Below are 19,409 nucleotides of genomic sequence, written 5' to 3' on the forward strand. Positions count from 1 at the left end.
CCCACGCCTGCCCCCCACCCATGCAGTCCCCCCTCACCCTCCTCCAGGCCTGGGCCTGCCACCGGCTAGCTACCCACCTCCGGCCGTCCCCCCAGGAGGACAGCCACCCGTGCCCCCACCCATCCCCCCACCCGGCATGCCTCCAGTTGGGGGGCTGGGGCGGGCAGCCTGGATGAGATAACGTGATGCCTTTTTTTTCCTTTGTTTTTTTTCACAAAAGTTTTTCTAATCAACTTGAAGAGTAGTTTGAGTGGGGAAGCAGCAGGGTACCTTATATAGTGCTAGACCGTTGCAGTATGGGAAGAACAGACGGGACCCGAGATGAAATTGGGGTGGCCCTCTACATCTGGAGGGTGGGCCAGTGGCTTTCAGGGTCGCCTGGGCAGTGCCAGTTTCCATCCGACCACGCACTGGGTCTCAGCTGGTGGCGTCACAGTCCTGCACTGGGTTACTTGTGCTCGTGAAAGCGTTAACCAGCCATATTGGCTCAAGAAATAGCTTCAATAAGGAGTGAATTTCCTTCTAGAAATCAGTGCCTATTTTTCCTGGAAACTCCATTTTAAATAGTCCAGTTCCATCTGAAGTCAAGCTGTTGTCATCGCTTTCATTCCGTGACGTTCCCTCCCAACACCCAGTAGGTCAGACGAACCACTTTTTTGATTTAGAGATATTTACATCCTTTGTATTAAACTTATTTTGAAGGGGTTGCTTTGTTGGATGGCTTTGTTTTTTCCTCCAGAGAAGGGGAGAAATGTACTTGGAAAGTAACGTATGTTTACATCAATTTGCAAATTCCTGTACATAGAGATATATTTTTTAAGTGTGAATGTAACAACATACTGTGAATTCCATCTTGGTTACAGATGTGGCTCCTTCAGTCAGTTATCCAAATAAAACCCGTTCTGAAACGACCCTTTTGTTTCTTCTGCACAGACAGTGGGGCCGCAGGCCGGTGGCAGCCCCAGGATGGGAGGCCAGAGGCAGCTCTTCTCCCCAGCCCTGGGGGCTGAGGGGCAGGCAGCGGAGGGACGCTGGGCTTGCAACCCCCACACCTGACCCCACGTCTCCCAAGGCAGCACCCCTGTGCGTCTGTCCTCGCAGGCCAGCCCCCCACACCGTGTGCCCGCATGGGCCCCCCTCGGAGGAAGCCAGTGAGCCGCTGGCACACGCACCTGCACAGGACGTGGGCTCCTGGGACCCACAAGGGCTCGGACTTGACACCCTTCCCACTCGCGCCATCGGAGCAGCTGTCCGTGCTCTCTGGCACCAGGCCGAACCCCCACGTCTGAGGTGCTCCCAGGGGCCGTGGCCCTCTGCCCGGTGACCCCCCCCCAAAACAAGCACTGCGCACCCACCACGGAGGCTTGCAAAGGGCCTTTATTTATCTAGCGCAAAGTAGACACTATCACAATCTTCTGTTACTCCTTTTACTAAAATAGTTCAAATCAATGTTTTTACCACACTATCAAAAGTTCTATCTCTTTTTCTCTCCCCAAATCAAAGTGGTTCAGTGGAAGGTGGAAATGGGCACAAGGGTCTGCAGCTCCCAGCTCCGCCTGGAGCCGGGGGAGGGGCTGGCCCCGTTCTCAGGGCCGTCACCCACCACAGAAAACAGCACGGCTGACGGCCCGGGCCCGGCACCAGACGTTCCAGCCCAATTCCAGAAAGCAGCACAAATACTCCCCCCACAGTATGAAAAATAGACACCTCTAGCGCTCTGCAGTCATGCATTTAGCTTGTTCCTTCAAAAAAAAAAAATCAGTAGTATGTATTTTGTTTCCTCTCAAGTTTCCAAGAAAAAAAAAATGAAAGGTCACTTTTTTCTCTTTCAACACTGATGTGTAGCTAATAACTTTTGGATAAAAATGTGCCACCCTAAAAAATGTGCTCAGCAGACTCTGATCCCAGGAGGCTTGGCTACCTGGGGCGAGGCTGGAAGGGTGACATCCATCACAGTGGGAACCGAAGCCCCAGGACAGATGTCACACGGGGCTTCAAGATGGAGAATCAGAGTATCTGAAACGTCAAGGGACCTTTATGAAAGGGCATCAAGTTCCAACAACCCCACCCCCACCCTAAGCTTCTACAGCTAAGGCTCCAGAGGGGAGGAGGGTCGCCCACCGTCCCTCGGCGCACGGCCATGTGGCTGGCAGGGCTGGGACTGGTGCTGACCTGGCCCCCCAGCCGCCCCTGGGGTGCGGCTCCTCTGACCCTCCCCAGCCTGGGGGCTCCCACTGCACCGGCCCACCCCCTGCCCTGCGGGGTCAGGCAGAGGGGCTGCTGGCTTTTTTTTTTTTTAACAGCTTATTCCGTTAGACGACCATCACAGGTACAGCTCTGTCCTTGAAAGCCATCCCCGTGCACTTGGCTCAGGAACGCGAGCAGCAGCAGGAAGGAGGTCTGCGCCCAGCTCTGCTGCCTCCCGGGCACACAGGAGGGTCCGGGCAGAAACGTACCACCTGACCCCTGGATGCCCCCACAGCATGAGGGACAGGGTCACTGCCTTCCAGAGGCGAGGACGGGCCCTTCAAAGCTGTTCTTCCCTGGGTCGGTTTGCAGGAGATCTGCTGATACCGGGAGTCCTTACTTATTGCTTATTTTCAGTGGTGGCCGAGCCAACCTGATCCAGACATGACAAAGGGGCTCCCAGACGTGGCTTCCCCCCAAAATGGGCCCCCCACCCCCCACCTCGGGCTGCTCTGCGGTTCTTTGGACTCCAAGATCCAGAGGGGGCCTCTGCCCCCCAGCTCACTGCCCCTAGGACAAGAATTGCCTGCTACCATGACCAAGGATGTTCCCCAGCTTCCAATGCATACCCCTAGTGACAAGGAGCTCCCACCTGACCTGCTGGCGAGCTCCCTCCAGGAAGAGCCCAGAGCTCCCTGTAACACCCAGGGCGAGAGGAACATGCCTGTCGCCATCACCAGCACCCACTTAGCACTCCCTGGGCACAACGAGGGCTGTGAGCCTTTCCCCTGAGAGTGTAGGACCAACCCAAGGGCACCAATGGCCGACAGGCAGTGGGATGGCACAGAGTCCCCGCTGGGGCTCTAGGAACACGGTGGCCTCCCCCACCCCCTCGCCTGGCCCCCGTCCCTCACGCGGGCCTGGACGAGGCTTGCCTGCTGCAAAAGCGGCCTCCTGGGCTCTTCAAGTGCTTGCGGCAGGGAGCTGAACACCACCGGACAGTGAAAGAGGCAGGAGGGGCTGAGTGGCCATCAGGGCCGGTGCCAACAGCATTAACGGTGGCCCACCCACCGCCCACCGTCCAGGAGCTTGTCTGGACTGTGCCCCCGATCACCCACCCTCTGGGCCTCACCTTCCTCACTGATTTCAACATCTGTCTGTCGCACTCTAGAGTTCACACATGGTCATTTACACCGAAGGCCTCGTCTGATCCCCAGCCCTGTGAGGAGGGCCCGAGGCTGTCCCTTCTCCAGTGAAGGACACTCAGGTTCAGAGAGGGGAGGTGACAGCACCTAGGAGGAGGCAGCAAGGCAGTGGAATCCTGCTCAGCCCCCAGCTCCGTCCAGCTCAGACGGCAGCGGTCTCCACAGCACACGGAGCGCCCGGGCGCGGGGCGACAGAGGGCCCAGGCGGAACAAAGCGGGTGGCCTCGGGGGGTGAGCACGGCCCAAAGAACCTGAGACCTCATTTTGCCACCACGGGCCTGGAGCAGCTGAGTGACCTGCTGAGGGTCACACAGCCAATTAAAGCCAGAGCCAGGTCAGGCTCCTTCCAGAGAGGGCAGAAGTCCCCCATCGGCCAGCCCGTGCAGCTCTGTCCACAGTGACCCCAGCTCGGGCCAGGCTCTGGGGACACCAGAGGCCCAGCTTGGCCCGGTGCTGCCCCTCTGGAGAGAGAGCGTGGGGCTCAGCGCAGAGACTCCCCACAGCCTCCTACCTTCCTGGCCCATCACGTGAACCACAGAAATGCAGGGGCCTCAGGCACCGGGCAGGAGGGACCCGAAAAGCGAGGGCACGACCTGGCCCGGTCTGCAGTGAGCGTGTGTGTGTTTGCGGCTGGGGGCAAGAACCCTGAAACCAAGCGGCAGCTTGCAGCAGGGAGCCGGGCACAGGACTGGGGGAGGCCAGAGGACGGGCCTCGGGGCCTCCAGCCAGCCAGACATCGTGAGCTTCTCTGTCCGCGACTTGGGACGCAGTGCTCAGTGAGCTGGGATTCAGGCTGCAGCGGATGGGTGAGAAGTGGTGCCCCCTGTGCCAGGTCCAGCTGCCGGCAGCCTCTGTCCAATGAGGGCAGCAGCCAGGGGGTGGAAGGCTCGATGAGGTGCCCCTCGGCCAAGGCCGGGCCCGGCGTCCCAGAGCGGCCTTCAGCCTCTCAGCAGGGTGGCCCCAGAGCGGGACCAAGGCTGGCCGGGTCGCTCAGCCGCAGGGCACGGCCGGCAGCCTCTCGTCTTCCGTGTGCTGGTGTGTGAAGAGGGAGACGGAGGCCCGGCTGTCATCGTGCTGGACCCACAGCAGCTGGGTCACGGCGGGCAGCGTCCTATGTACAATTCACCACAGAAAACGAACACGGTGGCCTGCGACTCGTCCTAGGCACCCCGCAGGGCCAGTCCACGTCCCCGGAGGAGCAGCCCTACAAAGGCCCCTTGAACTGGTTCCCAGACAGGTGCTGCCGGATGGAGGGCTTGGAGCTGGCCGCGTCTCCCAGTTTTCGCCAGACCACCTGTGGGCGGGGCGAGCTGTGAGTGCAGAGCCCACCCAAGCCCACCCGCAGGCCTGGGCACCCACACTGCCTCGGGCTCCTCAAAATCACCCATGTCCCCAGAGCCATGGGGCCAAGAGGGGAAACTGAGGCCACGCGGGGCCCAGAGATAGAGGCGGCAGCGTAGGAGGCAGGGTGCGTTCGGAACACCCGGCCCCAGGTGAGCCCCAGTGAGCCCCTGCTGGCTCCTACAAGGGTTCAGAGAGGACACACACCGGCCAAGCAGGTTAGGGATGAGGCTCCGTGTCCTGGGCGGCCACAGAAATAGCCCGACTTCCAGAAGCAAGTGCAGCCCCAGCCCTGTGGGCCCTCAGAGCAGACCTGTAGGTCTGGTCTGAACACCACCTGTGCGGCCGGCAGCCACCAGGGGCCAAGGGATGGGATATGTGGGGTGAATGGGACCCGTGCTGGGGGCTGGGGGCAGTGCTCCGGGGACGGACAGGCCTGCAGAGGTCAGGGCCCCCACTCTCAGGGAGAAGTGGGACAGGCAGTGGGGTGAGGACAGGCCAGGGCTGTCCAGACTCCGGGGCCTCCTCCCAGGACTCCAGGTCCGTGGCTCTGCCCACGTGGGCAAGACCATGGCCACACCGGGACCCGCCCTGCTCACACCAGGTCCCTGGCCCAGGAAGTGCCTCACGTTGCACATCTCGCGGACGATGGCCTTCTCCTTCTCACTCAGGTCTTCCTCACAGCTGTCCTGGAGCTGCCGGTCCAGGTTCTCATGTACCTCCAGGACCTGCGGGGAACAGGTCCCAGGGTCAGGGGGGAGGCTGTCCATGGGAGCCAAGGATCCCGAGCCACTGGTTCCCACAGTTGGGCCATGGAGAGACCCGACGGGCCGGTCCTCTTCCCTCACTCTAGCGACCCTCCACAAGGGAAGCCACACCCCCACATCACCGCTGGGGGCAAAGCTGAGGACAGGTCACCTGGGAGCAAGGAGGACAGGTTGGGGGAGAGCTACCCTCGGACAGGTGCACTTACTCCAGCCCACGGCCCCCAGCTCGGATGAAAGGATACAAGGACAGCACCCACTTGCACACATGGGGTGAGTATGTGTGTGTGTGTGTGTGTGTCCCAGTCACTGCCCACACCGGTACAAGAATGCTGCATCTGTGCAAAGGTGCACAGGCCTCCACACCTGGCCCACACTGCGCTCGTGTCCATGCACAGGTGAGGGGTGAGGGGCGCGGCCATGGCAGGCGTGGGTGGCGTGAGCCAGCCCCCCGGGAGCTGCACCTGCAGGCAAGGCTGGGCCTGGGAGGCTGGAGCCCGAGTCCTACCCCAGCCCTGCCCCTACCTCTCTGACTTAGAGGGAGCGCCCGCCCCACCCCCACCCCGGCCAGGTATCAGTTTCCCGTTACTGACATGGCAGGCCGGTGACAAGCTCCTGCCAACTTGTTACTGCCACCCGACACCGCCAACTCCCCCGCTCCCCGCAAGGTGTTCCCGGCAGTCAAGGCACCTCCCCTCCCGCCCTGCTGCTCAGACCCCCATGGCCTCCGAGCCAGTGTGGGGTGTAAGGTCCCAGGTCCCAACTGCACCAGGGATCTGGGGGCCCCCGAGTGAGCGGGGTCTGGGTGCGGGTGGCCGGGGCCTGGCCCTCACCTTCATGGCGTGCACAACGGCTTCCGGCTTCTGTCCCGCAGAGCTGTAGCCGGCAGAGGAGGGCGAGGTCAGCTCAGGTACCGGGCAAGCTGGGCCCTGGGGGAAGGAATCGAGTGTCCTAGCTGGTCCCGAATGGCCCCTGGGTGGTGGCCACAGGTGCGACCAGCAGCAAGGAGAGGCCCCTGACTCTATGGGCCAGGGCCCACGCAGCAGGACGTGGGGGCTGAATGATGCGGGAGAGGAGGCAGGGTGCGAGGCCTGGGTCAGGGCAGAGGACAGGGGTCCGCACCTGGACCCCACCCCGTCCCACAGGCTCCTCTCGGCAGCCCACGGGCAGGGCCTGTTATCTGTGTCCCAGAGGGAGTGAGTGCAGCTCAGAGAAGGGTGGGGGCTGGCAAAGATCCCCCGGCAGACCTCAGGGGGCCTGCCTCCAAAGCTGCCACCCTTCCCCCAACGCCAGGCGAGTGGGTTAAACTAGACTTCACCCCCACTCCCACCCCCACCAGCAGGGACCCTCTTGTAGACCTGAATCCTGCCTGCCAGCCCTGAGCTTCTGGCCTGCCTGGCCACTTGAGGGATGCCCCCAAATTCAGCAAACACTTTAAAAAATAAAAAAAAATTGTTTTTTAAATTGAGAGAGAGAGCACAAGCAGGGAGAGGGGCAGAGGGAGAGGGAGAAGCGGGCTCCCCACGGAGCAGGGAGCCCAATGTCGGACTCAATCCCAGGACCCCAAGATCATGACCTGAGCCAAAGGCAGACACTTAACCAACTGAGCCACTCAGCAAACATTTTAAATGGCAACCAGGTGCCCAACTCCCCACAGCCTGGGGACCAGGGGACAAGGTCAGGTGAGGAGGGAATCAGGCCCACCTATGTGAGAGGCCGCATGTCTGCCCAGGGTCCCCAGCTGCTTTTCCACAAGGATTACTGGCCCAAGTGGTGTGCCTCGGGCTGCAGGGGGACCCTAGAGTGCCCAGAGAAGGACAACCGGAGGATGGAGCTCCCCAGGGCCAACAGATGCCAGAAGGTCAGAAGACACTGGGAGTGGGTCTAACAAGAGCCAGCAAGTGCGGGAGGCCAGACAGAAAACGCCGAGCGCCCTGGCCAGCATGTGTGCAAGCAGGCGGGGAGGCCAGGAAGCTGGGGTTCCCAGCAAATCCATCCCACATCTGAGTCTTGGTTTCTTTCTCAGTCACTGAACCCCAGTGACCCGGCAGACTTGGTGAGCTGGTTTATACGGCCATGACCCTGGAAGCCTGCCCGGCGAGGCCATGCTGTGCAGAGACCCTCAGGGCCTAGAACTTTCTCCTCTGCACCCTCCCCATCTGCCCACCCCACCTGGACCTTCTCCGGGCTCCACACAGATGATGGGCCCCATAGCCTTGGGGGCTGAAAAAGCTGGGCTTGGGCAAGGCTCTGTAGGCTGTGACCTGAGGCAGGGCCCGACCCACTCTGTGCCTCAGTTCCCTCGTCTGGAGGGTGGAAATAGGGTTCTCGCGTCCCAGGCCGTGTGCAGAGCCCCGGCATGCTGTCCGATGGCTGTTTCCCTAAGTGCATCCCAGGCTGCCTGGTCTCTGGTGCCCAGGCCAGATGTGTCATGTGGGGAAACCAAAAAGGGATCCAGGGGTTCTGGGGAGGCAAGTGGAAGGCAGTGCGCACACATGCACACGGAGGTGCAGCCTGAGGCCCAAAGCTGTGCTCCCTCCACCAGAGGCCAGCAGGGGGCGACAGCCACACACATTCAGCCCTGGGAGGCACCAGGTGCCTGGCCCCTGGCACCTCTGGCCTGTCCCATCTGTACCTGGGGCTCCCTGAACAGCCTACTCTGTAAGGGGGCCAGGGGGCTGTTCCTGCACCAGGGGGCTGCTTCCTGGAGCAAAGGCAGGAAGGAAGCCAGGAGGGGCCAGGATGGCCTTTTCCTGACCACCCCCACCACCAGGCTGCCAAAGAATGCGTGGCTTCGGGTGCAGTCAACGAAGCCCGCGTCGGACATGTAACAGTACGTGTAAGGCATGCATGCTGGCGGGACTGGTATTTGCGGGGCAGTCGCCACGCACAGCTGTCCCCTGAAGGCCGTCAGGCCATGGGGGGAGGCCAGCCCCGTGACACCTCCCGCTTCCTCCACACCCACCCCACCCCCCCCGAAGCAGAGTGGCCCGCTGAGGGCTTGCAACCCTCTGATGCTACCTTCTGCACCCCCATTTGACAGGTGAGGACAGGGCAGTGCATCTGACAGAAGGCCACGGCCAAACCGCCGGTGGACAACAGGGCTCAAACCGGGACTGGGGTTCCAGAGCTGGTGCCCAAAGTGGGGAGACCAGTGTGTCCCCAAAAGAACAGCAGCCACACGTCCACACAACCACTTGTCCGGAATGCTCACGGCAGCGCTCCCCACAACAGGCAAGGCGTGGAAACAGACGTCCAGCCGCTGATGAGCGGGGCCTCCACCCACGAACACCGCTCGACAATGCGAAGGACAAGGCTGGCCCCACTGCGGCGCTCCGCTGGGCGGCCAGTCACGGAGGGCCGCCTGTCGGAGGGTCCTGCCACTAATGAATGTCCAGAACTGGCAGATCTGCAGAGGCACGAGCCCATGCATGGTCACGGGCCGAGGCAGGGGAGAGTGGGGAAGGGCTGCTAAAGGGGACAGAGTTCCTTTGTCAGGTAAGGAGATGTTCTATTGTGATAACTACACAAATCTGTAAATATGCTAAAAACCAGCCAAGTGCGTGCTCAAAGATAAAGCCAACTAACAAAAAAAAAAAAAAGGAGGAAGACCAGTCTCCCCCAGGGACCTTGATCCTGCTCTCAGCAGGCTGGTGAATGCAGTTCCCACCTCACCACGGCCAGCCTCTTCCACGGGGCCCTGAAGCCCAGGACCGGCGAGGGCCCCCTGCACCCTGCCCCCTGGCACCCAGGCCAGTGACCCTTGTGGGAGAGAAGCTGGGGGCCCTGGACAGACACTCAACCTCTGACTCAAGTGGGCGGGGCATGGGGCAAGTGGACAGGGACAGAGGTAGGGAAGGTGGGGACAGCCAGCCTAGTAAGGAAAGGGGGACCCCACCCCACAGGATCACCTGTTTCACCTCAGGACCCTCTGACATGTGGACTATCTTCCCTCACCGCCCCCCGGCCGGGACCCGCACGTAACCTTACAGAGAGCATGCCAAGTGTGGGAGAGTCTGTGCCCCCAGTGGCGTCAGGCACAGAGGGTCCCTCCAGGCCCAGCAAGGGCCTGCTCCCCTATCAGCACCCCAAGAGTGTTTCTAGAGAACCCCTGACCTCCACCTCAGCCCCGGGCCCTCCCCTGCTGCCTCAGCAGCCTTCGTGGCTGCACCTCCCACAGGACACCCAACCCTCTCTGTGCACCCCGGCACCTGCCCCCCAGCTTCAGACTTGCTTCACCCTGGCCTCTAGGCCTGGGGGGCTCGACGCACAGAACACACTGTGCTATGGCACGCAGCACCCCACAGCTGCCGGCCATCGGGTTTCCCGCAAAAGGACCAGCGCGGCCAGACGGAGTGGAGGACTGAGGCGCCAACCCCCACCAGGGCACCCCGGGCTTCTCAGGGCCCTTCGGCTGGCAGCACTGGGAGCCTAATTGGGCCGCAGGCTCCTGGAGGAATATTGGGATGATCGGCCATTGGCAGCTCTGTGGCCTGGTTGGTCTCAGCAGCTCCACTCCTGGAGGTGTGAGGGCCTCCAAAGGGAAGCAACGGCACACTTGGCCGACAGCCAGCCGTGGCCCCAGCCTGCTGCCGCCAGCGCCGCAGCCCAGCGAGGCTTTGCAGGACCACCCGGGGTCACCCTTGCTGACCGGGGTCGTGGGGAGACAGTGGGGCCAGGACCCCAGTGGGGAGAGTCCAGACCACACGCCCACCTGGCAGAGTGAGCTCAGGCCGCCCGGCTCCTCCCCGCTCCCTGGGGATAGCCAGGGTCCCTGCTCGTGGGGCTCGGCCCTGCCCGCTATCCAGAGAGCTCGACCAATGCTGGCGGCTCTGGCCACCATCGTCCACACAGCTCATGCAGGTAAGTGCTTTGCGCGCAGCGGTTTTAAGCATGTTCACAGATTTGTGCAGTCATCACCATGGAACACCTCCTCACCCCAAAAAAGAAACCCCATACCCATCAGCCATCCCCATCCCCTCTTCCCAGCCCTTGACAACCACTAACGTGCTTTCTGCCTCCACAGACCTGTGTTGGGGACATGTGAGCAGTCCTGGGGAGCTGGCCACACCCCGGGGAGCTGGCCCCCCACGCCACCACCCCTCCGTTTCCCATCCGGGGCAGCTGCAGATCCCAGGACCCCTGGAGGACCCCGGTGATAACCGGCACACAGCCCAAACCTGAGCTGCCCCCCACCCCCTGAGCCTCACTTCCAAGCCTGGATGAGTGTAAATGCGCATCCCAGTCCCAGCAGTGCATCCTACCCGCCCACCATGGCCCCGGAGTCACAGGCGCGTGACAGCTGGGCCGGGGCAGCCTCTCGCATGGCCTCCAGACACTGCCCCTCACGGTCACATCACTCCGGGGGGCCTCCACCTCTAACCACCACACTGGGCCCGTACAAGGCTCCAAGGGCCAGGAGGCCACACCCCCTCCAGGCAGCGGGGGAGGAAGGCAGGGGAGAGAGGAAGGCCACTCCGGCAGAGCCCGGGCTCTGACCCATTGCCCTCGCCTGACCTGGAAACTGCTCAGGCAGCAGACGAGGGTCCCAGTCCCCACTCAGCCACAGACCATCCACTGGCCCTGGCAGGTCACTAGACGGGCTGAGCCTCACCCCTGCAAAGGAATGTGGACCAAGGATTCTGGAGACACCGGGTCCACGTGTGAACAGGGCGGCTCTAGGGGAAGGGCACTTACGTTCTGCAGGGAGTCCTGGTAGGAGGGCGGGAGGCTCGCCAGCTGGGACTCCGAGTGGTACGGGGAGAAGCCTTTCCTCAGAGTCCGGAACTCTCCAGAGCCTGCCTGCTGCGGGGGAAGGGAGATAGGTCAGAGGTGAGCGGCTGTGCTGAGGGGGCCAAGGACCCAGCCCCGTCAGGACATGGCAAGCTGGTCCTGCCTGCCCCCCCCCCCCCGCCCTCTGCAGTGGGCTGCACCCTCCCTCCCCTCTCCCTGCTTTCTGGGTCCTCACTGCCATCACGTGCAGGCTCCACGAGGCCAGGGGGCTTCCGTTTTGCTCCCCAGTGCACGCTTTATCAATGTTTCTTGAAGAGAATAAATGAGTAAATGAGTATGGGGTACTCCCGCTCCCCACCCTTCTTCCTCTGCTCCAGCATCCGCCACTGGGGTCCCCGTGCCTGGCCTGGGGAACACTCTCTCCAGCCCCTGGGGTCCTTCCGCCTCCCACGAGTGAGCCAGTCCCTGTGCGGTGCTCAGGCTGCCCTCAGCCTCTGCCGTCGGACAGGAGCTCCCAAATGTGGGCCCTGCGTCTCTCCCCTCTTTGGCCACAGGAACCAGTACCTGCTTAGGAAGGAGGGAGGGGGAGGTGCAGGAGGGAGAGAATCAAGGAATGGATGGATGGACACTTTTTGGCCTTAGGCGACTTCCCTCAGGGCAAAGCAAATGCCCTCAGAAACTGGGAGCTGGGGGCTGGGATCTGCAAAGGGAGGGGACCCAGGGGTCACGCTTAATCCAACACAGGCCCTCTGAGAAGGAGCCGTGGCCTTTTGGACCCATCACTCAGAGCCCAGGGGGGTGTTTATGGCCCAGACATCCTTTTCTACTTCAAAGGAACTGAGGGCACGCTGTTGGGCAGATAAAAGACAACAGAATGTCTCCTAAGTCCCCAAACAGGGGCGCGGGGTGAGCAAGACAGCACAGCAACTACGCCTGGAGGTCCCTCCCTCTGCACACAGCCCCCCGCCCCGCTGGTCCGGGAGGGACCCACACAGAGCCTGCTCCGCTCCTGCCAACTGCTGGACCCAGACCCCACTTCTCACGGCTCTCCAGCCTCACTGACTCCCTGTGTTCTGCTCTCCCGTCCCCATCAGTCTCAGGGGCTGGCTCAGGGGGCAGAGTGGCACCCTGTAAGCATCTGGGGGACTGGAGTGAACACTCTGAAGGCAGGTGCCCCGTGCCAGCTGCTAGAGCAAACATCAGAAAGCAGATCCAAGCGATCCCTCGTCTGCTTACCAACCCCCACCCAGGCACCCCAGCCAGAGCGGGAACTATTCCCATAGCCTCCGGGAGGACCTGAGTGTAAACAAAAGTCACGAAGAGGCACAGAGGGACAGCAGTGAGGACCCACCCTCCCATGGTGGCCCCTGAAGTGTGGCAGACGTCCCCAGGAACCCTTAAAATGGGACCGCCACACTCCCAATTATGGCCAACCCTTAACCAGAGCCAGGTTAGTCCTCCCTGGTCCAGCCAGAGGTCCGATCTAGTGGAGCCCCCCTGTCACCAGGCACCAAAAAGACAGAAGCCACGGTGCCGACCCTCACTCCCCACCACGGGGGACCCCCCCCCACCAGGGCACCTGTGCCTCACTGACTCGCCCACGGTGAGCGGGGGCATCAACCCAGCCTCACTCAGACGCAGTTACATTCCTGGCCAGGCGTCTGTGACAGTTACAAACTCTTCTCCAATGGAGAGCGCATTCTAAACCCGGTGACACGGGGCAGCTACACCCCTTGCCACAAGGCCCTCGCGGCGCCCTCCGAACCCATTCTGCGGGAACACCCCCCACCTACCTGGCCAGGCTGGCGAAAGGGGCCAGGGCTAAGGCTCAGCCCAGCTCACACACAGACATTTATTTGGCCAGGGATTTGAGCCACCGTGCTCTCCCGCCAGCCCTTGGGACCAGGACAGCTGGATGCTGCCCTGTCCTTCCCCACACCATCTAGATCCTCCTCTGGGCTGAGTCTCACCTCCACAGCTCCTCTGGCCCGGGACCAAATGGGCTCAGAAGCAACTCACGTGTTGTTACCAAAAACACGGGTTTGTGTTGCCTGCTCCTGCCACCCCCCCCCAGATAATTTCCTTGGGAGGACGTGTGTGTACAAGGGGGTGGGGGGAGGGTTTAAATTAGCACGTGCAATTCCCACCCCTGCCTTCAGCCATCATCTATAAATATTTGCACGTCCACAGAACTTTATTAGCGACCCACAAAGCTGGCAGGAAAAACGCACAATCTCTCATTAGGGGCGATGTGACTAATGACGCATCAAAATGAGGGACCATAATTGCACTTAAATCCAAATTAAAAATCCTGGGATTTGCCTGTTGGTGCCCTGGAAGAATGAAATCCCTAGGTTTTTATCACTGAGGGGAAGTGGAGCTGAAAGGGGCTTCTGGGGTGGCTGGGCCTGCACCTGCAGGGAGCAGGGAGAGGACGCGTGCCCCATCCCCAATCCCGAATGTGGGTCCCTCAGGACACAGGGAGAAAGGATCTGCCACACAGAGTGGGCGGGACTCCCGCATCCTTAAAAGTAAAAGAAACATCAGGTGCAGACACAGACTTGCCCCTTCCAGCCGGGAGGGAGAAACTCAGGAGGCCGCAGGGCCCGCAAGTCCACTTAAGGACAGGGAGCCTCTGTCTGGGGCCGTCACCGCACCACTGCCCGGCTCCAAGCTGCCGTGCACTGGCTACCCCAGCCTCTCTGGACCCCCGCGGTCCTGCGCAGAGTTCCCCAGCTCTCGCCTTCCAGGGGACTCCGGGGAGCACCGTCAGAGGGGTGCTGGAGCAGAAAAGGCAGGATACAGAGGGAGGACCCTGCCCACCTGCCCACTTGAGGCTCCTTGTCTGGGCAGCAGCTGTGGGTGGGCTCACTCTGGGCAGCTAGTCTCACCCCTCCTTCTTGCTCCCAAAGGGCTTGGGTCACCGGACCGCGTGCCGCAGAAGGACCTCCTGCGTGCACCCGACAAGGAGGCAGAGCTGACATGTGACACGGGCGCTGTTGTGGGGGATCAGGGGCGAGTACTGATGTCAGGGGTGTCCGCAGACAACTCGGACCACCGGACACAGGCGGGAGAGCTGGGTGAGAAGGGCCGTGGGGGGGGTGGCGCGTGGTCTCCAGGCTCTTCTGCTGTTATTTGGCGAAGCTGCACGTGAATGCAAGCTCAGAAAAGGCAGAACCAGGGCCCCCTGGGTGGTGGTCAGCTCCCAGGAAGGGACGGGAGGGGACCCACAGCACACAGAGCAGCACACAGCACTCAAAGCACCCCCACCCCAAACAGCACTGCAAACGCATCCCGCCAGGCAGCTCTACCTGAAGCCAGCTCCTTGGGCGGCCGTAGGGGCGGGGCAGCTGGAAGGGAAGAGGAGCGGTGTCACCCAGCAGATGCCAGCCGTGACTCCCCCACCGCCCCCCTCCCCTGGACACCCGATCGCCCCAAGCTGCCGGGACCTCGGCTGGGCCGGGGCAGGTACCTCCAGAGCCCCCACGGTTTTAGAACCCCCCACGTCTACAAGGACTGACCGGCACCGGCCCACTCCCAGCACTCCTGGGGCTCACATGGGAATCCTGCAGCCCCGACAGGCCTGCCCACTGCACTAGCCCAGAGACACCCCAAGATCCTGGCGCACCAGCAGGCAGAGGCAGGGAAGGGGCGCTGCGAGGCCGCTCACAAGGGCATCCTGCTACTACCTACCGACCAGACTGGCTTTCTCCCGTTTCCACTTTAATGTTCAGAGAACTCATTTGCAGGCCATTAAGAAAACGCAGCTGCTGTGTGGCTGGGGGCCCAGAGGGTTCTTCCTAATGTGCTCATAGTAGCCCGGAAAGGTTCCACGTGGGGCTGGTGCATGACTAATACGACTTCTCTACAGCTGGCACCACATCCCTACGCCCCAAGCAATTTCTGGCCCTAAATCCCAGTTTTCAAACGTGGGGGTGTGTGTACTGCCCGGGACCACGTGGCCTGCGGCGGACAGGTCTCAACCACCACAGTGACCGTCAACCATGACAGGTCCCCTCGACAACCCAATACTTGTTCCAGTAAGGTGAGCGGAGGGACAGGCAGCAGGATACCCCGCAAGAGGAGGTGGCGGGGCTTGGGGGGAGGGGCACAGACTTGCAAAATCCAAATCCCACCGGGGCTGGGTAAGTCTGAGCAACTCCTCAACTTTCCAGGGCTCTGTTGCCTGCACGTAAATTGGGGTCAAGAAGGTCACCCAGCTGCTGGATGGCCCACGACTCTCACCACTGGCCAACCCTGGTCCTCGGTGCTCTGCGGGATCGGCTCTTTAAACCTGGGGCAGGCACCACTGGTGTCCCCATTTGACGGATGAGAAAACTGAGGCACAGAGAGGTTAAGTCCCTGGCCCAACGCCACCCAGCTGGTAAGGCTACACTTTGGCGATTTGAACCAGGTCCTGTGGCTCCAGAGTCCGGGGCTTGGCACTGACTGTCACTGAGCATGTTGCTCACAGTGGACAGTGATTAAGCCTCGGGGACAGAGGCGACAGAGGTGGCATTCCTAGACTCTTTCTGCCCACGTGGCTAGCCAGATCATCTGCTCAGATACTGGCTGAGGGAGAGGCTGGACCGACTCTGAGGTTCTGCGAATGAAGTAATCAGAGCTCTCCAGAGATGCAGGGACCACACCACTCACAGCAGAGGGAGCAGGATGTGACCACCAACCCTAGACACCAAACAGGCTGAGCAGGGAGGCTCAGGGCCTGACGACCAGCAACATGTTACGAAGACACCATCACAGAAATATTGGAGGCCAGCTTCTCTGGAGGGCTTAGGCCCGGAACCAGCCACTCAGCATGACACGTCCACGTCGGGAACTCAGAACACAGAACTGAGGTCCCAGCACGGGCTGAGAAAGTGGCAGACTGTTCCCCTGTCCCCCAGCCTGTATGGTTCAAAACACAGACAAGGGCCAAAGAGGAGCCGTTCATTCAGGGACGGGCCAGGCCCGAGCCAAGGGAGGCAGGCTCAAGTCTGCCAGGCCTCGAACGGCCCAGGTCCCCGAGACCAGGAAAGGGAGAGGCGGGCAGGCAGGTACCGCCCCGGGCACCCCCCGGGCACCCCCCAGGTCAGAGTCAGCACGGCACACGCTGTACTGGGCATCACCATCACCCCCGTCTTCCACGTCAGGAAACCGAGGCACCAGGACAGAAGCATTTTGCCTAGAGCCTCACCGCAGAGGAGTGCTGGAGCACGGGTCATGGGAATTCAGATCCTTGGGATCTCAAACCCACTTCCTTCCACCATCAGGCCCGCCACACCATGGCTGCCGGTTGGACTGTGCCCCCCCCCCGGGTTCATCTGTTGACCCCACGGCCCCCAGAACCACGAGACAATACACTTCTGTCACTGAAGCTCTGTCATAGCAGCACTTGGTGTCAATCTTGGGGTCTCTTCCAACCTGAGCGTTCGAGCGACCCTGCTTGGCGTGGCGTGGCACAGGGGTGAGGAGGAGGGGGGCGGGCCTGCACGGCCGCCTCTCCCCTCCCCTCCACAGAGGCCCACTTGCCCCGCGTGAGATCGGGTCAAGCCTTCTTGCTCTTTTGTAAAGCCGGCTCCTGGGCGCACACGCAGGCTTCATTTATCAGCCCAGCAGGGGAGTGAGCCAAGGGAACCAAGAGCCAGGCCCCAGCGTCAATGCCAGCCGCGCCCACCCCAGCCCAGCCAGGCACAGAATCCCCAGGAAAAATAATAACGTGGGGGGGGGGGGCCCGAAATGAATCATCACAGAGGAAGCAGCTGTGTTGATGAAATTTTAAAGCCAACGCGAGAAAGAAAATACGAACTGCAATATAGTAATTTAGTTCTGTGAACACGCTGGCACATTTTTAATTAAAGCTATTTTGGAGTTAAATAGAGGCCATGAGGGGAGGGGTGGGGGCAGTGGGAAGTGGGGGCCACAGAGGCTCTCCGCCCTCCGGCCCAAACCCCAAAGCCACGTCCCCTGAAGGTGATTCAAAGATGAATCCTGCTCTCTCCCGCTTTTCGCCAAAAGGCAGGTGCTCTCCACTCCTTGCAGAGCTGGGGATTTCTGTGCAATCTGACTGCAGTGACAAGACTTAAGTGCCAGAATCATCAAGTCTGACAAGCCAGGGACCATGAGGCCCAGGCCAGAATCCCACCCGCGGCAAGAATCTCTCCCTCTCCCAGATTTCCAAACGTGGTCATCCATCCCTTGATTACTTCCAAAGATGACACACTCACTATCTTATGAAGCAAACAGCCTTGTTAAGCAGAACTTCCTTTTTCTGGGCAAGAGCCAGCCTCCCCTCTTGGCCTAGGACTATGGGTGGGGGGCAGCCAGGGGTTCCCCAAGATGTGTCTACCTAGTCCAGCCGTGCTAAGTGCTGGAGAGGCAGATGTGACCACTGACAGCCAGCAGCACAGTCCCTGAGTAGCTGACAGTCCAGCGGACGTGGGGGCCAGGCTCCCCAAGGGAGGTCACGACAACTAGCAGCTCACAGGGCTGAGAGCTCAGACTAAGTGCCAAGCCCCCAGGGGGTGGTTGGGGAGGCTGTCGGTAGGAGGCCATGTGTGAGCTGGAGGCCAGCAGGAGGAAGAATAAGTAAACCCCTTCTTCCCTGGACTCCCCTAAAATGAGCCCAGGACTGTCATCGTGGGCCTGCAGCAGCCCCATATGCTCATGATTCCTGCCAGCTGGGACAAGGAGGTGGTCGGGCCTGGGCCTGGTCACTCCCGCACCCCTAGGGCCATCAGCTACACATGGAGTGTGTGAGTGCCCATTTTCCAGGTGAGCAAACAGAGTGGTGCCCCCTGAGCTGCCCCAGGCCAGGGGGGCCCTCTCTGTCTCTCTCTCTCTCATCTCTCCTGTGTGGTTCAAAACAGTGGCGCCCTCCTCTGCACCCAGCACCGCCAAGCCACCCTCAAGAGCTTGGCCTTGTCCCAGCAGGTGGCAGGGACAGCAAGAGCCCCATCCCTGACCCTGGAGACATTCTGCCAATGCCATCGGCTCCTGGGTGCTTTTGCTGACTATGGGTTGAGGGCCAACTCTTCTGCTGCAGGAAGCGGACGAGGTGCACAATGCACGGGAGGGGTGGGGGGAGGGAGGCTGCTGAGGCCCCAGCACCACGGGGCTGCCCTCTTCTTGGGATGCTGGGTGTGCTCCTGACACCTGCTCACTGGGAGATCCTCGGCAAGAGCTCCGCCCACCAGCAGAGTCGCTGCTGAGGAAGAGAGCGGGGAAGGGCCCTGCGTGCCCCACCCCCCAGGACACACACGAGCCCACACAACCACAGCCACAGCAGCCTGGCTTCACGAGGCTTCATTCAGTCAGTGAGAAAGAAAAGTTCCACCAGAGAAATAAGACACTTGGAGCCCTTTGTGCCAGACGCTGAGCTCCCAGTACTTGCCTGCTACTGGCCGTAAGCCAGGCAAAAGCACATTCTTGTCCCTAAATCCCAGCAAGCCTGCGTCCTGGCAAGGGTCTGCATCCCTCCATCTAATGGACATCTCTGGCCAGCAGGCCCGGCCCAGGCGTGGGCACGACTGGAGGACAGAGCCCTTCTGCTGCTGCCTCCGGCCCCAGGTCTGACCCCTGGGAGCAGGTCCGAGCAGAGGCACCCACTGCCCAGAGAGATGCCACCCCCCTGATGCCCAGACACAGGGCCCCTGACAACCTCCCCCTCTGCACATGTGGGCATGGGGCACAGCTATGGGGGGCCACATTTCTGACACCAGCGGCGCCCCAGGGAGGAAGGAGTAGAGAGGCCACCCCTCTGTGACCTGAGCATGTGAGCATTTCCCCCAAGTCCACGGCCAGGTCCACCACTGGGAATGGGGGTGTATTTTCCCAATGAGACAATGTGGCCCAGGACAGCAGGGGCCACGGGGCTGGGGACACTCCTGTCTTTGTGGAAAAGGGGCCACAAGCAATGCCCAGTTAGACCACAGAACAACATGGCAAACAGCATCCTGAATTCGGGGCTTGGGTGCTCAACTTGCTTTTCTGAGGGAACCATGAGACAAAGAACAGTCGGACTGGGACAGACTCACAAGGCCACTGACCTGAGGCTTCGGGTCAAGATCGTGGTCCTGGCCTTCATTTTGCTGTCCAGTGGCTGCAGCAAGCAGGCCGGGCACCTGCTCCGAAGCAAAGGTGCCCGAGCCTTAATGCCGGCCCCACCACCCCCATTCCTCCT

General features: G+C 61.3%; 2 protein-coding genes across 2 annotated transcripts in view; one reads left to right on the forward strand and one right to left on the reverse strand.

Annotated features, from left to right (window-relative positions):
* The window catches only part of CCNK (cyclin K), a 26,022-nt gene extending 25,953 nt beyond the window's left edge, over positions 1-69 (forward strand). Inside the window, exon 13 of the mRNA XM_034643070.1 lies at positions 48-69. Within this exon, the coding sequence (XP_034498961.1) occupies positions 48-69 (22 nt within the window). The remainder of the gene's footprint in view (positions 1-47) is intronic.
* A 1,290-nt stretch (positions 70-1,359) lies between these two features.
* Positions 1,360-19,409, reverse strand: part of CCDC85C (coiled-coil domain containing 85C) — an 86,380-nt gene continuing 68,330 nt past the window's right edge. The window contains exons 4-9 of the mRNA XM_034643071.1: positions 19,276-19,350; positions 14,542-14,580; positions 11,195-11,302; positions 6,331-6,426; positions 5,363-5,461; positions 1,360-4,686 (exon numbers count right to left, since the gene is read on the reverse strand). Of these exons, the coding sequence (XP_034498962.1) occupies positions 4,597-4,686; positions 5,363-5,461; positions 6,331-6,426; positions 11,195-11,302; positions 14,542-14,580; positions 19,276-19,350 (507 nt within the window). The 3' untranslated portion in view covers positions 1,360-4,596. The remainder of the gene's footprint in view (positions 4,687-5,362; positions 5,462-6,330; positions 6,427-11,194; positions 11,303-14,541; positions 14,581-19,275; positions 19,351-19,409) is intronic.

The sequence above is a fragment of the Ailuropoda melanoleuca genome, chromosome 14 (genome assembly GCF_002007445.2).
Source record: "Ailuropoda melanoleuca isolate Jingjing chromosome 14, ASM200744v2, whole genome shotgun sequence".
Lineage (NCBI taxonomy): Eukaryota > Metazoa > Chordata > Mammalia > Carnivora > Ursidae > Ailuropoda > Ailuropoda melanoleuca.